The 18679-nt window shown below is 39.0% G+C and overlaps 1 protein-coding gene across 8 annotated transcripts in view; it reads right to left on the bottom strand.

Annotated features, from left to right (window-relative positions):
- The window catches only part of RASGRP3 (RAS guanyl releasing protein 3), a 105480-nt gene that overhangs the window by 38856 nt on the left and 47945 nt on the right, over positions 1–18679 (bottom strand). For all 8 annotated transcript variants that reach the window (XM_060652329.3, XM_081795206.1, XM_081795201.1 and 5 more), the window contains 3 exons: positions 5451–5583; positions 1683–1877; positions 596–698 (listed from right to left, as the gene is read on the bottom strand). In XM_060652329.3, coding sequence (XP_060508312.3) covers positions 596–698; positions 1683–1752 — 173 coding nt within the window. In that variant the 5' untranslated portion in view covers positions 1753–1877; positions 5451–5583. The remainder of the gene's footprint in view (positions 1–595; positions 699–1682; positions 1878–5450; positions 5584–18679) is intronic.

Here is an 18679-nt window from a genome sequence, read left to right as displayed (position 1 = left end):
AAAAGCTCTTACTAGAATGGGGTTTCTGGGTCTTTTTGTTTGTTTCTTTGCTTGCTTTTGTATCAGAAGGAAATCTGAAATTAATATCAACCAACCGACTGCAATAAACCTGTTAGAATGTTCTTTGTGTCTTGTCAACAAGGGAAAATGTGAAAACTTAGGTGGCATGTGTGCCTGATTTGTGCCTTATTTTGGTTGGCATTTCCATATGTCTAAACCATATCCTCTGTGTCCATCATTTTGCCATCCTAAAAGGAATAAATTAGGTCTTAAATAAGTGTTGACTATTCTTTCATTATACTAACAGCAGAAATGTTTAAGACAAATTAGAAACATTCAGCCTAAGCTTCCGTTTCATTGTATATCTAGTGATTATTTTCAAGTACAGCCAAAACACCCAGATGGATAGTCAACTCTTTGGTCCATCACGCAGATGCCTTGTGTAGACATCTATATATATATATATCCACAAAAGAGCTGGATAACTGACTGAAGACTGTTTATTCATCTTAATTCACCAGCTTTTGTTAGACACTCTACTAAATACAGAACTTGATTTATGATTGTAAAAATTATGCAGTAGTTGAAAGGATATATGCAGAGAAGTTTTTCTGCCAATTCAGTGGAAGATAAATACCATCGGTGCATCAGTAGAACTATTCTTGGCAAATAACTATTGTTCAGCTCTCCATTGTCATCTGTTAAAAAAATAAAATAAAGTGGGAGTGAGGAGACAACAGTATTACTCTTTTTCTAATATCAGTAGAGAAACATTAGTGTCAAAACGTCTCATAGACCCAATTATTGTTTGGGTCTTCCTTGCAAGTTGAGTGAATAGGTAGGTCTCACCCTCCCTCTGGTGTTAGATTGCCAGATTTAGCAAATAGAAATACAGAACACTTAGTTAATCTCAATTAAGGTAAACCAAAACTAGATTTTTTAGCATAAGTATATCCAATGCATTATTTAGGATGTACTTACACTAAAAATGTACCTTATATGAAATTCAAATTTAACTAATCATCCCATATTTTATCTGGCCACCCGACTCTGGTCTAACACTTCCTATAATAATAAATTTAAAAAAAACAATTAAAAAACAACCCCTTTGTGATTCCATTTGTGCAAAGAATATCCTGAAATGCTGAAGTGGATACATAAACAACATAAAAAGCATGTAGCTTAGTAGAAGGTACAAGTCATATAAACAAATATAGAATGCAGCAGATTGTGCTACCCATGCTTGTCTGAGACAAAAGACTGAGGAATAACCATAGCCCCATATACCAAGTACCATAAGAAAGTCCCAAAGGGCTGTGGGAGGAAGCAATCCACACTGCTGACAGCGGGGATTAGGAATGGTAATATGAACACCTGAAAGGGCAACTGAGATGGTCCCTGAAGCAAATTTTAGTGAAGGAGTGTAATAAAGGTGTAGGCATAGAAAGATGCAAGGATGTCCCAGAAACATTAAGTGGACCATGTGGCTGGCATATTAGCTGTGGGAAGTAAAGTGAAGAAGATGCAGAGAGGGCAGTGATCCTGGGGGAGACAGACTGGGGTCAATCACAAAGGACTCAAATCTAGAGGTAGAGATTGAATTCTGTTTCACAGCAACACTTGCACGTGAAAAGGGGGATGTCAGAGCATCAAGATACGTAAAAGAGAGAAAACCCTCATACCAAACATCTCAATGCAAGTGCTCAGCAGTTCATCTAGTGTTGCTGCTTTTCCAAGTCCACTTGACCCCATGGTTATTAAGCCGTTGTCAAAAAACTAGATACATTTTCAGCAATAGGTAGACCATCTCCATAATCATGCAACTTGGTAACGTTTGTGCTAGTACTGGTGTCTGTCCTTAGTTATACTCCAAGACTCTAAAGAAACAAGAAAAGAAAGTTATTAGACTAGAGTTCAGACCTCATTATAGCATTACTTTCCTACCAAAAAAGATAATGACTTCCATTGACTGCATCTTTCGACCAGAAAAGTATCAAAGTGACAGAGATAATATGTCAACCACCATGATGGCAAAATGCCTGCTGACCTGTTCCTTCGCCTGCAGGTGCCCCAGGACCACAGAAATGTTCTGTTAAATACCAGCCCATTTTGCAGCCGACATTGTCTTGATACAATATCTTAACTTTCTTCATATTCTTTTTTTTAAGTTTTTATTTATTTTGAGAGAGAGACCATGCGCATGATCAGGGGAGGGGCAGAGAGAGAGGGGGGAAGAGAGAATCCCAAGGAGGTTCTGCGCCATCAGCATACAGCCTGATGCAGGGCTTGAACTCATAAACTGTGAAATGATGACCTGAGCCAAAACCAAGAGTCAGACACTTAACTGACTGAGCCACACAGGTGCCCCAACTTTCTTCATATTCTTAAGAGATAAGAGAGACATTCAAGAATATTATAAATGTTACTTGGTTTAATATTATTATAAGTATATAGAAGGAGGTAAATTTTTTTAAATGTTTATTTTATTTTGAGAGAGAGAGAGAGAAAGAGAGAGAGAGAGCATGCACATGAGTAGGGGAGGGGCACAGAAAGAGGGAGTGACAGAATCACAAGCAAGATCTGAGCTGTCAGCAAAGCCTGATGTGGGGCTCGCTCTCATGAACTGTGAGATCAGGACCTGAGCCAAAAATCAAGAGACAGAGGCTTAAGTGACTGAGCTACCCAGGTACCCCAAAGGAGGTAAATTGTAAAGTGCAAATATATTTGTGATAATTATCCTCAATGATCATATAAACATTCAACAATTGATTTAAAAAGTCTTATTTGCATGATTTCTCTAATAGTGACCTTAGTACTAGTGGGAATAGTAATAAAAGTATTAACAATAATCTGTTGAACATCCACATTATAGATCAATCGCCATACCACTTTCTAGATATTATCCAACTTGACCTTCATAATAATACTGTTATGACCAACAAAATAATATTTCATAACATTGCTTCATAAAAATAGTAATTATTATTCCCAATTTACAGATGAGGTCATTGGATTTGCAGAGATTCAGCAACTGGTCTAAAACTACACAATTATTAAGGCCTAGAATCAGGACTCCATTGTAAAATGAAGCTTTTAGTTTCCTTTTTCCCCTTTCATTGCTCTCCCAAGTATGGATATCATACATTGTCATTATTTTGCCCCCTAATCCAGTATGAGGAATATCACTCCTCCACACCATATCAGAAAGTTGACATAGCCAAATGATCTGTCACATAGGTAGAAAAAATGTGGGGATGACAGCTTTCTCATTTTACATCACTGTCATAGGGGAAATGGGATTGGAAACCACCTCTGAGAGTTCCTTATACTGAAAGCATTGCTGTTGGAGGCACCATCATTTTATTTCAGAGTCCTTGATGCGAGCTCCATATAGTGCTTAGAGAAGGTGAGAGCTCATCATGATGTAAGACAGTTATCCACTTTGGGCAGTTTAATAGGTTAATGTGCCCACTGGGAATTAATCTCTTAAACTGTTTGAAGTCAGTGTCTTTTCTACTTTCGAAATTTATTTATTTAACAGGCAATCATCAAGAACCTGACAGATGCCAGGCACTGGGCTAAGCATTGAGGCTGCCGAGATGAACAAATCATTGTCCCATCCCTGCCTTTAGTAGGCTCAAAGTCAACTTCAGAAAGCAGACACATGAATGAATAGGGAAAAAAAGCTAACTTCCATGTGTATGGTTGTGTTAGTTCAACGGGACCACCAAAGAGTGACATATGAGTGGGTCTGTGCAGTAGGCATGTAACTCCAAAGGAAATTTTTTACTGTGTATTATTTCTGTGTAAAACCATATTCTTGTGCTGACGGTGCCACATTTAGAGACTAAAAAGTAGGATTATTTCATATGTGCAGTAAAAATAACAGAAACACGGGATCAATGCTATCCCACTTCTGCTGCTCAAACGATTTGTGAAAGGGAAATATTAAAGATGTCTGGAAGCAATTCTTTTACGTCTCTTAACCAACTTACCTTATTGGTGAGGCCTTTCCTGACCACCCTATTTAAAACAACAAGACCTCTCTCCTCACACCCACCTCCCACTTGGCATGCCCTACCTCACCTCCCGGCTTTATTTTTCTTCATAACACTCGCCCCCATTTGAAGTACTATATATTTTACTTGTTTATTTGTTTTTAAATCTTTCTAGCACTATAAACATAAGCTCTATGAACGCAGGATTTTTGTGTTTGTTCTCTGGCATACTCCCCAACTCCTAAGATGTTGTCTCTCATAGAGAAGATGCTAAAAAAAAGCATTTGATGAATTGATGAATGAGTGGATGAATGGATGAAGAAATGATAAAATAAAAATTGTAAAAAGTTTATCTTTGAATATGTACATATTTATATGAATATGTACTATAATATTTTTAGTTTGTTTTAGTACTTTAAATCAGCTTTTAGTAAACAGCCTAGTAAACAGTTCCTTCCAGGTTTCTAGATTTAATAGGATCTGTCTATATTCATAATAAGAACTTGGTACCTCTTCCAGGACATTTTGGGGGAAACACTTCTCTTATTTCCTTAATGTAAATTCTGTCAATCCCATTAAAAGTCAAGACTGGACAATTGACAAGTTTGATTACCCTTCATGTATATATAGACACTTTTTATCTTGTGAACTCTTGTTACTGAATGGTAAATATATTGCTTAGAACCAAATGGCCTACATTAACTAAACTAGTTTCTCAGGTCAAATCTATAATTATCCAGTTGGTCTACTTTTTTTTAAATTGTTTAAGTGTTTATTTATTTTTGAGAGAGAGACAGAGAGTGAGCAGTGGAGGAACAGAGAGAGAGAGAGAGAGAGAGGGAGACACAGAATAAGAAACAGGCTCCAGGCCTCTGAGCTGTCAGCACAGAGCCCAACGTGAGGCTTGAACTCACAAACTGCGAGGTCATGACCTGAGCTGAAGTCAGATGCTTAACGGATTGATCCACCCAGGCACCTCTATTCAGCTGATCTTCTTGAAGAAGGTATTACCCTTCCATAAGGGGTTAGAAAGAAATAATGTGGTACCAAAGACCTGTCACTATGTTTGGGATTATATTTGTGATCTGCAAGGAAGGCAGCACATGAGAGCCAGGCAGGCCAGGCTCTCCAGTTACAATCTGTTTCTGCAATCAGTAGATGTGTCTGTGTCCCCACTTAGCATTCTGTCACCTGCACATGCACCTGAGATCTCATTTTATTTGTGTGGCTATTGTGTCTGCAACTGCTTTTTCAAAAGTAAAGCTTCTTTATTATAAAAGCAACATATATTCATCATTTAAAATAGGACAGGAAGGAAAAAAAGTTTCCTGCAATCTCACCATCCAAAGATAACTCTTGTTAATATCATAGCACGTTTCTTTCAGTTTTCCTAGGCATATTTATTTTGGCAAGTTTCGTATGTAATCTACAATGGTTTAAATAAATACTTACCTACTGGTTTCACACAGATAGGTATCCAGGTCTGCAAGAATGTTAAGGGCAGTTGTCATTCTTGGAAAATGCACTGGGGATGCAGTCTGCAGAACTGGTTTATCCAACTTGAATAATAAGTACTTTGCAGAACCTGATAAAAGAACATAAAGAAATCCCCAGACAGAGTTAAATAATAGAAACCCCAAAGAATCCATGTTGTGTTAAAACATTTCCAAAACCCTTGAGTTATAGGTGGTTTTCGAAATTTTGTCCATCTCAAAGTCAATTAAATAAAGAAAAATATTCGAAATAGTTATTTGGTGACATGGTATTTTTTAAATCAAATAGCTATTTTAAAGATCAGCCTATTAAAGTGCTGTAAATGTGGCAAAAACCAAAATTTATACACATAGTGTAAAATACTATTTTAGTCCAAATACACTTGTACCATTGGAGTACTCATTACGAATTTCCAAACACTGACCTTGGAATGTTAGTAAATCTCTAAAACAGTTTGTTGTGGTGATCATCAAACTCTGACTCTAAATCATTTCCTGACTGTCTCAATGTGAGTGTCAATGTTATTTTAGTCCAGGTTGTTTAGTCTCCCAATGGTTTGGGACTTGCTTTAGTGTTGATAGGTACTCTCTGGCTGAAATGAGAATTATTGCTCCCCAGCATACACATTTTCTCACAAGTCTGAAACGGACACAATAAAGCCAAAATTTCCCCAGGGCTTGAATTACTTCTATGAGAAAAGTTCTCACTTCAAAAGGGCAATAGAGTTCTGTTGGGTGTGATTCCAAAGGCCATGATGTCTGCCTGCAGCAAAAAGTCTTTCATTAACATGAAAGCCTCTGTCTTCAAAAAATCCTTGTGAGGTTGCCTAGGACAAAAAGAACTATGCTCCCAATTTTAGAAATAGTAAAAAGGAGTCAGCTCCATGCAGCTAGCATTAACGGACATAAATTAGCACCCCAGCCTCTTGACTCAGAACCTTTAGAGTCTTTGAAAATTGGATTTCAGCCCTAGATAAGCAAATGTGGGGGAGTTTTACTTACGTCTGAGTAAAATGCCAATATTGCTGCCTACTTTACTGGATTGTTGAAGGAGTTACAGAAGTAACATAAAATACACCCACCATATGTCCTGTAAAATACTGGGTGCTCAAGAGAATGTGCTTCCCTTCACCCACAGTATCTCTTCCCTTCCAATATTTAAAGGTCTTTAAGTTGAGGACTTAGGTGAAGTACAGGACCAATATGATTGAAGTGACAGGAAGAGAGATATTAAGTTAGAGAAGAAAAAAAGAAATAGGAGAAAAAACATTGTGACACTAGAGCTTCTAAGAGTGGGGCAGATGGCCTCATCAGCAATGGAATCCCATTCCTGAAAGTTCTTGAGCCAAAGTAAAGTAATGACTGTCAGAGATGTTGTGGGCTTAATTCCCAGAAGGTGTCTAGGAAGCATGCCAAAATGACAGCAAAGGTTGCTCCTGGCTCCAGGATTACAGAATTTGTAAGTTGAAATATTATATCTAGTAAAAATTCAACAAACAGTTTTGAAATGATGTTGGCCATGTTAGAACTTCGAAAGATAGTCTTGTCTATAGCATTATCTCTATTGCAATAAAAAACTAACAAAAACCCTTAAAGACTCTTCCCTCCTAATGGCAGATATTGTCTTTATATATAAATGACCACAAATATGTCTTGGCTTTTATAAGACCTTCATATGGAAATAAGGGGGTTTCTCTAAATGCCTAAAACCTTAGTGAAAATGAGTGGTAATTATTACAAGCCTTTAAACCTTAAGGATTAACAACTAATTCATCCTAGCATTTGTTGTTCTGGCCACATTCAAGCTGAATCTCCCTTTCTCTCCACAGACACGAGATTCAAAAGGTGTTATGATTATATTCCCTAAGACTAAGGAGAATCAAGAATATTAAGTTCAGTAAGAGAAAGGTTAATAAAGCCCTGAAAAATAATGAATTTATTTGACAAATATTTACTGGGGATTTATTAGACACCAGATACTAAGTAAGGTACTGGAATGGCTGGTAGACAAGATTGGGGGCAAGCAGAGAAGAGGATAAATGGGTAAATGAGAAAGACATAATTCTTATCTTATACTCTAGCAAAGAATTAAACAAATAATTACAATAAAGTATCCCCTGAAGGGGAGGGGCACTACTTTAGTATAGGAGCGAAACGAGTTTTAGCTAGGCAAAAAGTGGATGGGAATATTGCAATTATGAAAAGCTGAAAGACATTTAGAATGACTGAAGTATTGAATATGGCAAGACATGAGACTAAAGAGTCCATAGGGGTAGCTCATGAACAGTATTGTAAGTTATATGAAGGTGTATGGGCTTTATCTGAAAGGCAATGGGAAACCATTGTTTCAGAGATGAATAAGAGAGCGGTGTGATCCTACCTAGATTTTAAAAAAAAAATTTAACATTTATTTATTTTTGAGAGAGAGATGAGAGGGAGAGAGAGACAGAGCATGAGCGGGAGACGGGCAGAGAGAATCCAAAGCAGGTTCTAGGGTCTGAACTGTCAGCACAGAGCCCAACACGGGACTGGAACCCACGAACTGTGAGATCACGATCTGAGCTGAAGTTGTACATTCACCTGATATGAGCTGATAGAGCCACCCTGGCACCCCTAGATTTTTTAAAGATCCCTCCAGCTGCAGTGTGGAAAAGAGATTAGTAGACACCTACACTGATGATGTGGAAAACAGTAGTCAATTATAACCATCCAAGCAAGAGATGATTGCTATCTAAACCAGTGTGTGGCAACAGAGATGGAGGGGGGTGGTTTGTTACAGAATATAATTTGAAGATAGACACAAGATTTGCTGATCCGATGGCTTTGGGGAATGAGCAGAAAGAAGGAATCAGGGATAATTCCCAGGTTTCTAGCTAAACATTTGGTTGGGTTATGGAGCCATTCCCTTGAGATTGAGAAATTGAGGGGAAGGGGAAGGAGTAGGATATTCATGGTGGACAAAAGATGAGTTCACTTTTAGATGTGTTGAGTTAGAACTGTGTGAGATGTCCAAAGGGAAATGCTGAGTTAGCTTCTGGATACCCATTACAGACTTCTGATTTGACACCTGAGCATATTTAAGTGCTAATCAGTTGGAAAGGAAAATTTAAGGAACAGGAGAAGAATTTAACCTACATAACAAGGATCCCGAGAGGACAGAAGTGATGGAGCCATGTATAGGTGGAGGGATTTACTTTGGATAATGTAGCAGGTCAGCTTTCTCATTGTAACAGCAGGAAAGAGGGCAAAATAGGTAGAGATATATGTAGATTTGTCTTTTTGATAGCAGGAAGTCAAGGAAGGTTCTGTCTAATCACTTTTATTTACTCTAAAAAGAAGGAGACAAGGTCATCTGCTAGAAGGTCTGACGTTTATCAAGAGGAAAAAATATGCAACAGATGTGGTAAAAAGCACAGAAGAAAGAAACAGAATTATTGGGCTATTTCCCATTATTTCCATTGAGAAGGCTGATGTTTCTTTTCTGGAGTTTGTTTTGAGAGTTTAGTGTTCCTTGTTCTGTGGGTGACATCATTCATGCCACGTTTCTGAAAGTATTTAACTTTTCTGGAACAACTTATATGGCAAGTTTCTTCTTTATGGAGCAGGCAATTCTGAGTTAATGCCGTTATAGTCCAGTCACATGTGGTTTCCATAACTCAGAGCTAAAGCACGGCTGGCATTTGCTAGGTAGTTTCCACACAAGGGCATTCCTTCCTTCTCCCATTTTACCCAGCTTCGCTTCAAATGGTGAGGAAGAAGACAGATACTATTGGATGTGATATAATAAAGAAATTGTCTCTCACCCTTTGACTTGATCCAGAACACTGCATTCTGGGCAACTATAGCCTCAGCCACCATTCCCATGTCCTCTATCTTCCCAGTCGGGATTTCTGTATCTCTGCCCTACCACGTACACACACCAATCTCCTCATTATCTATTATCTTTAAAAAGATCACAAATAACAAGATACATTACTGTTTCTTCTCAGTTCACTCTTCATATTTGGCATCCTTTGCTTTTTTCTGCATTGGTCTTCTTTTAACTTTAATTTTCCTTCTCATTGTTTTCAACATTACCTCTCAACTCTTTGAATTTCTCTTTCTACCTTATTTCCTCCAATTGATTACTCTTTCTCATCATACTCTGTCACAACCTCCTGTCATCACTGTCAAAGTTGATTCTATCACAAACCAACCCAGATAGTGCGTACTAAGGAAATGAGCCCAGTGCTTAGACCAAAGTTACAACATTTTAAATGGGCCATGGTGACCCAGAGAATAAAGTATCCCACGTTTACAGACAGTGGAGTAATAACCCCAAAGGTAATTGAACAAATGACATACAGGATAAGCAGCCCTGGAAAACGGTGTTTTTCTCAACTCTAAAAGTAATTTTTTTCATTCTTGTCTTGGATGGGTTTACCTAATGTGATAATAAGGTTTTCCTGAGTTTTAAATTGTTGTTGTTATTGTTTTTTTGTTTTTCTCTTGAAAAGAGCTTTTTCTAAATCGATAGGGCATTGATAATCAGTGTTGTTGTGGGGTGCCTGGGTGGCTCAGTCGGTTGAGCATCTGACTTTGGCTCAGGTCATGATCTCACAGTTTGTGGGTTCAAGCCCTGCGTTGGGATCTGTGCTGACAGCTCAGAGTCTGGAGCCTGCTTCAGATTCTGTGTGTGTCTCTCTCTGTGTTCCTCACCCCACTCCTGCTTTGTCTCTCAAAATAAATAAAAACATTAAAAATTTTTTAAAAAATAAATAAATAATCAATGTTGTGGGTTTTAGAAAACAAAGTAATAATAGTTTCTTCAAATACTACTTGTTGGTGGCATATAATATGATACACATAATGTTGGGAAAATTACTTATAGTTAAATCTTAGAATATCATTTTGTTAAAGCAAAATATCATTCTCCCCATTTCATAGATGAAGAAATTGAGCTCCAGAAAGGTTAAATTACTTGTCCATGTCATATTACTAGTTAAGTGGCAAAGTCAGGTCTGTCCGACTCTGAAAATTTGTATTTTTTCTACTACCCACACAAATTTTAGCTGTTGTTAAGACTTGCCTATTAGATCAATTTCTAGGCATTGCCTAGAACAAATGTGTACTATGCCCTGTGTTTAGCTTCTAAGCATTCGATCACTGGCTCTATTGTCTCAAGATGAATAACCATCATTATTACAGCAGTTTGGCAATTCAGGGACTCACTGGTACCAAATACTGAACGGAAGTCAATAACCAGCTCAGAGCTCATTCCACAAGGCCCCCCTTGTAGCTCCAGTCAACAATTAAGTAACAAGGCTAAGCGGCATTTTGTTTATTTTTTCTTGGTTACTGGTATTTACTATTGGCAATCAAACGAATATATTTACATTTAACAGGAGTTAAATGAGAAATGAGAATCTTGAAGAAGCTTTAACAATAAATACGAAATTCCAAAGTCCAACCAAGCAGGTATTTTCCTAGCATTTGGCTGAAGCTAAACACAGAAGAGAACTGATATATACACATATTAGACATTTGCAATCAGATGGTTTCCAGATGAACACATTCAACTCCTTGGAAAGGTTATGACCTACCATGGCAACTCTAGTGTTCAAATTGTAAATAGGATCCCAAAAGAAGATTCAGAACGAGAAAATGTTTAGCCTAGAAGTTAAAATTTTAAACTTTGGGAAAACAGCTTTTATGAAGATCAATGTTTTCTCCTTAAGATGCCAGCATTATATTCATAAGAATCTCATCTGTGGCACTAATGCTCTGGAAGGACCTGATTCCAAATCCCCTCAAGTAAAGTCACTATCCCTTACCCTTTGACTGTTCATTTACTCCAGATTGAGCTTGATGATGATGATGATGATGTTGGTGGAGGAGGAGGAAGTCATTGTTTTGAAGGCTACCTGGGTCCTCATTGTGCTGAGTGCTTTACCCATTGAACTGTGGGAGGCCAGTATTCTCCCCAGTAACCTAGCAATAAATAAAACACAGCTAAACATTGTTCCTTAATTGTTACCAAAATTGTTACCCAAAAAAGGCCGTGTGAGATGAGCTCTGAGCTGGTTCAGTACTTGGTACCAGCACTAACAGGCTCATGCCTCTGTGCCCACCAGGAGCAGGAAGAGATTTTCAGTAACTGGCATGGCTAAATACAACTCTTAGGGAACCAGCCACTGGGCCCAGATGACAATCTCAGGGGTTAGCATCTACACAAAAGAGAATGAAGGTACTACACAGAAAGCCTCTAAGAAGCAAAAGAATGTGAACGGAAGGCACAGCCAGCAGTATAATCTGTTTCACAGGAATGCAGCCAGCAGTATAATCTGTTTCACAGGAATGCAGTAAGAACCACCAACATACTGGAAGGCTGACTTAAAAAGTATGTCCATGCTTACAGAAAGGCATTTGTTTGGCTGAGCAAAAATAAGGCCAATGATTAAGTATCTGTTAAACATTAAGCACTGGAGGTGTAAAGAGCCCATTTTTTTTTTTTTTTTTTTTTTTTTTTTAAATTTTTCAACGTTTTTTTTATTTATTTTTGGGACAGAGAGAGACAGAGCATGAACGGGGGAGGGGCAGAGAGAGAGGGAGACACAGAATCGGAAACAGGCTCCAGGCTCCGAGCCATCAGCCCAGAGCCTGACGCGGGGCTCGAACTCACGAACCGCGAGATCGTGACCTGGCTGAAGTCGGACGCTTAACCGACTGCGCCACCCAGGCGCCCCGTAAAGAGCCCATTTTTTAAAGTTTATTCGTTTTTGAGGCAGGGTGGGGAGGGGAGAGAGATTAAGAGAGAGAAAGAGAGAGGGCGACACAGAATCTGAAGCAGGCTCCAGGCTCTGAGCTGTCAGCACAGAGTCCACTGTGGGGCTCGAGCCCATGGACCACGAGATAATGACCTGAGCCGAAGTCAGATGCTTAACCAAATGAACCACCCAGGCTCCCCTAAAGAGTCCATTTGAAGGGCCTACTTCCCCTGCAGGATACAGATTACAAACTGTTTTTTGTTGCTATTGTTTTTTGTTTTTTAATTTTTTTTAAGTTTTTATTTATTTATTTTTGATAGACGGGGGGGGTGGGGGGTGGGGGGTGGGGGCGGCGGCAGAGAGAGAGGGACAGAGAGAGAATCCCAAGCAGAATCACAGAGCCAGACATGGGACTCGAACCTACAAACCATGAGATCATGACCTGAGCTGAAACCAAGAGCTGGACACTCAACTGACTGAGCCACCCAGGTGCCCCTGTTTGTTTGTTTTTAGAGAGAGCATGAGCAGGGGAAAGGGGCAGAGGGGGAGAGGGAAAGGCAGAGGGGGAGAGAGAGAGAGACAGAGACAGAGACAGAGAGAGAATTTTAAGCAGGCTTAAAACTGAGTGTGGAGCCTGACATAGGGCTTGATCCCATGAGCCTGGGATCATGACCTGAGCCAAAATCAAGAGTCTGACACTCAACCCACTGAGCTACCCAGGCACTCCATAAACTGGTTATTATATAATAAGGATCCCATTACACCCAGTTCAGGGAAACATGCCCAGGGCATTCTGGGAGCACAAATATGGGATCAAATTTAACCAAAGAGATCTGAGAAGGCTTCCTGAACAAGGACACTTCTGGGATTATTAAGTTTTATGGGTCACAGAACTAGAACAGAAAATACCAGCTAAATTCAGTGGTATCAGCAAAGTAGCCGGAAATATCTGAGCTTAATTCCAGAATTGGGCAGGACATTGATATCATCAACCTGTTACCAAGAAAGTTACCCTCAGAGCAACTGGGTGGCTCAGTCAGAGCTTCTGACTCTTGGCTTCAGCTTTGGGCATGATCTTGTGGTTCCTTAGTTCAAGCTCCATGTCAGGCTCTGTGCTGATAGTGCAGAGCCTGCTTGAGATTCTCTCTTCCCCTCTCTCTCTGCCCGTACCCCACTCATGTGCTTGCTCTTTCTCTCCGAATAAATTTAAAAAATTAAAAAAAAAAAAAGAAACTTTCTCTCACAGGAAACACCCCCACACACAGACACACGACAATACTTAGAACAAGAGCTGATGACAGTAAAATGATTTTACTCAGGGATGCACTGAGTTCTGAACTGTCATTGGATTTTTCAAAAGCATAAGTAAATGGATATACTAAAAGAAGAACGGAGGCTGTACAATGCTGCTTTATTAGTAGTGTTATTAATTTTGTTATCCAATTTTACTATGGACCGTGATAAGCTTTAAAAACTAAATTTCTTACACTATTCTAATGCTAACTCCTGTATACACATGCAGACCCATTTGAAGAGGTAATATTAATTTCTCCTTTGTAAGTGAAACTGTGCTATGTTATCATCTAAATGAAAACATTTTGCTCCTGTTCAGAAACCAGTATGTTCATAGTACTCTTTTGAGAAATGGTAAAGTCTCAGTTTGTGATTACTTCTGAATTGGAGTGAGACCTTTTACTGAAACCAATTAAAGGTAAAGTATAGGAACAAAAAACATTTTTAAAATTAGTTCTGCACCCTCCATTAAACGTATATAGCTTGAAGGCCATAATTAGAAGGCTCCACTTAATGACTTTGTCATTTTCTATGATTTCAGGTGTTTCTTCTCCAGCAAACGTTTCTTCCTTTCTCTAAAAGGAAGACATATCTCAAGAGGTGGTGACATGTCTCTTCTTCTCATTTGAGGCATTAACTAATTTCACCTTACCCCTACAAGGAAATCACTGTGTATACCAACAAAAGAGAAAATATTAGTGACTAATAAATGTCAGTGGTGTCTGAGGTCCCCTTTAACTTCTCTAAGGCTTGCTTTCATCATCCCTAACACGAGAGAAACAATATTACTGTGCCTTCCTCATCAGAACAAAAAAAAGCCCGCTTAAAAAAAGGCTTTAAGAGCATAAAACACAATGGAAAATAAAAAAGTAAATTATGAAATGTTCCCAACTATATTTGAAAAGTGATTTTGGAATTTAGAGTGTATTTCCCTATTAGAACAACATTATAAATGGATTAATAGCATATTACATACAGAAGATAAGGAGGTCGGGGTATCTATCAATGCCGAAAAGAACTTTTAGAATTCTCATGGACTATAGAGGTTGATAGTACTACTTTGTGAATATACCAAATTACCCTTTGGAAATTTTGTAACTCCTAGAAACATGAATCAGATTCAGATGGGTATTTTTCTCTTATTAGTGGATCTAGAGAGACACAGGAAGAGGGGAAAAAGACAGAGGGAGAGGAAGACAGCTTTTCACAAAGTCACTATTAAAGAGTTGGAGGAGGCAAAAGACTGGAAACAAGGATTTTGTTGATATTCTTATAAAAAGGGAGCATTAATGAATTGGAGCTAAAGTACTAGCAGTTTAATAAATATGAGGTATCTTTCCTGACCAAAACCAGAAACAAACAAAGATCATCAGCTCCCTATTGGCCTCCTCTCCTATCGCTCTCATCCTTCACAGTCAGGTAGAATTTGCTGGATTGATTCCATGCCCTCTTCAGAACACCCAAATCAAATTCTGTCCACTTCTCCCTTCACTCCCTACTCCCACACTTCACCAAAACTACTCTGGCAGAAGACACCACATTCACCCCAAGGCTCAGCAGCCTTGCGTTGCCTCTTGACCACACTCCCCCTGAAATTCTCCCCTTGGATGGTTTTCCTGGCAACTTCTCTTCCCTGGTTTTACTCCTGTGCCTCTGGTCACACCTCAGACACACACAGACTCTTTTCTTACTGCTGGGGGTCCACAGGTATCCATGCCTGGACTTTTCTTCTCACCTCAGACTCTCCATGACAAACTCATCCACAACCATGGCTTCAACTACCACTCCATGTTGGTAACTCCAAAAGAAACTGAGGCCAGATGCATGGTATACTGTAGAGGTCAGCGAGTGGAGGCTGCAGATGGGCAGACCTGGGATCACATCCCAGCTCTGGCACTTAACTGGGGGTGCCTTTGAGAAAGTTTTACTTAGCTCGTGGGTACATTTTCATACCTTACCATCGCACATTGCTAGTGAAGATATGAAATGATACAGCTTTGGAAAACAATTTGGCAGTTTCTGAAAAACTTAAACAGAGAGTTACCATATGATTCAGCAAATTCATTCCTAGGTATATACCTGAAAGAATTGAAAACTTATGTTCAGAGGCGCCTGGGTGGCTCAGTTAAGTGTCCGACTCTGGATTTCAGCTCAGGTCATGATCCCATGGTTCGTGAGATTGAACCCCACATCCGCCTCTGCACTGACAACACAAAGCCTGCTTGGGATTCTCTGTCTCTCTCCACTCCTCCCCTGCTAGCATGTGTGCATGATCTCTCTCTCTCTCTCTCTCTCTCTCATTTTCTCTCACAAAATAAATAAATGAACATTTAAAAGAAAAAACAACTATGTCCACACAAAAGTTTATTCACAAATGCTCAGCAGTAGTAATCATAATAACCCAAATGTTCAAACAACCCAAATGACTATGAACAGCTAAATAGACCAACAAAAGGAAGTGTATCTATGTGATGGAATTTTATTCAGCCACAAAAAGGAATAAACTACTGATACATGCTGCTACGTGGATATACCTTGAAAACATGATGCCACGTGAAGAAAAACATACAAATAAAATGAAATGAAATGAAATAAAATAAAAATAAAATAAAGATAAAATAAAATGCCAGACCACAAAACAAGCCATATATTGTATAATTCCATTGAGATGAAATGGCCAAAATAGGCAAATTCATAGAGACAGAAAGTAAATTAGGGCTTCCAGGGGCTAAGGGAATGGAAGCATAAAGAGTGACTCTAATGAGTTCAGGGTTTCTTTCTGGGGTGATGAAAATGTTCTGAAGTTTGATAACAGTGGTTGCTTTATAACCTTGTGAATATATGAAAAATCATGAAACTATACAACTAAAAAGGATAGATTCTAGTAGTATATGAATTATATTTCAATTATAATTTATTAATTAATTAAAAATTATGTCCTCTTCACCCTCCTACTAAACTGTTTTATTTCCTTCCTTGATGTACGGCTTCATCTGCCCCGGCATTCCATGCTGGACACTGAGGACTCATCCCAGATTTCCCAGCTCCTCCTTTCCCCCTCCCTCCACAGGCAGGTCTGATCATGTACCTCCCAAATGCTTCTCATCTGCTCCCATCGCAGTTCCTCTCCACTTCCACTCTCGGGTTCAGGTTGCCATTACCTTTCCCCTGCTCCATGGCAGTGTGCACTGTTGAAAGTTTTCTAGATTGACCCTCAGTTATTCTAGGATGTTATATTACCATAAAATGAACTTCTTTTCTATGTATTATGGACTGAATGTTTGTGCCCCTGCCCAAATTTATATGTTGAACCCCTAATTCCCAGTGTGATGGTATTTGGGGACGGGGCCTTTGGGAGATAATTAGATCATGAAAATGGTTTGTTAAGCCACCCAGTCTATGGTATTTTTGTTACAGCAGCCTGCACTGACCAGGACATCATGCTTTGCCCATACTGTTTCTTTTTTAGAATGTTTCCCTTCCCCTCAATAAGTCTGTTTGGCAATCACACACTCACTTCTGAAATGCCTATTTGAATTCTTCTCCTCCCTCCCAGCTCCTCCAGGCAGACTTTGGTACTCAGCTTACTGACTTCCTTTAGGCTTTGTATGATTTATGTTACCAAGTGGTTCTGTCTCCCCAGTAATTTCTTAAGAACCAGACTGTGTCTTTTGTCTTTCTAGCCCTCAACCCAGAAATGTATCTGATATCTGTCTATGGTTATCTTTCTCTACGACCTTCTTCTTCCAAGATGATCTGCAAACGTCAGATTTCTTTTCCACTGTTTTTCTCTAATCTTATTTTCATCTTGAATTTCTTCTTTTATTCAGTGAATTTACTCCTCTTACATTAACATGCCCATGATGGAATTTCAAGACATGCTTCTAGATTTTTTATTACAGATTTAGGTTATAGAGAATAAAAATACACGGAAAACTTCTTCCAATCATTTTATCATTTATTTAATAAACACTTATTTCTGTGCCAGACACTGTGATTAACACCATGGCAGAGATACAAGATTGTATCAGGCATAGATTGTAATCTCAGAGGACTTAAAATCTAAACAGGGAGCCACGAAATGAACAGAAATTATGATACAGGGCATTATGAAAGAGTCACGAGAGAAGTAATAACTTCTGACTCACAGAATCGAGCGGTGCCTTAAAGCATGAGGGGGGCTGCACTGAGTGGAGAAAGAAGGAGAAACCGCATGCAAAGAAAACAACACTGAAAAAGGCAGAGAGGTGTGGAGAAGCAGGAATACTAACAGAATGGGGCTCTTAAAACTGGATTTAAAGTTCACATGTGTTCATTCCTTTCACTCAATCAACATTGAGACAGGGAGAGAGAGACTGTCGTGTTCCAAGCATCACAACTAAACGCCACTGTGAAGGTCCATGTGATATAATCCAATGCAGCCCTCTTCTGGGTCCGTGCAGGCTTTACACATTTTAGTCATTTAATGAGTTCTGAGTAGGCTTGATTGATGGTTAAGAGCCGACTCTACAGACAAACCACTGACACCAAATTTGACTCCTGTACTTTCTAGTATGTGGCCTTGGGCAAATTATGTAAGCTTTATGGTGCCTCTGTACCTTTATCTATATAGTTGGAGAGTAATAGTATCTATGTTGTAGGGTTATTATGAGAATTCAATGAGTTAATACAGGTTAAATGCGAATTAACTGTAATATAGTACATTCTCAGTAAGTGTTAGCTACTATTGTTTTTTCCCTGGTAAATGACCAAAAAGTGCCCTCTAACTATGGAATAAAATGATTCCTATTTACTTCATGTCTCTCAAAGTTATAAGCCACATGTATTTTATAGACACATACTCATTTGGCGAAAGAGGAGAAAAGGCAGCATAGGCTAGAAATCTGAATTATGAAATGAGAGCTAGTTTAAATCCCATTTCTACTAATTGTACTGTAGTCCCATATTTTCTTAAAGATTCCATAATCAGTGGAGCACCAGCGTGGCTCCATCAGTTAAGCATCTACTGGACTCTTGATTTCAGCTCAGACTGTGATCTCATGGTTTCGTGAGTTCGAGCCCTGTGGGGCTCTGTGCGCTGACTGTGCGGAGCCTGTTTGGTATTCTCCCCTCTTTCCTTCTCTCTCTCCACCCCTCCCCTATTCGTGCT

This window comes from Panthera onca, chromosome A3, assembly GCF_046562875.1.
Source record: "Panthera onca isolate mPanOnc1 chromosome A3, mPanOnc1 haplotype 2, whole genome shotgun sequence".
Taxonomy (NCBI): domain Eukaryota; kingdom Metazoa; phylum Chordata; class Mammalia; order Carnivora; family Felidae; genus Panthera; species Panthera onca.
Note: the sequence above shows the minus strand (reverse complement) of the source record. Positions and strands in the feature narration are given on the sequence as shown.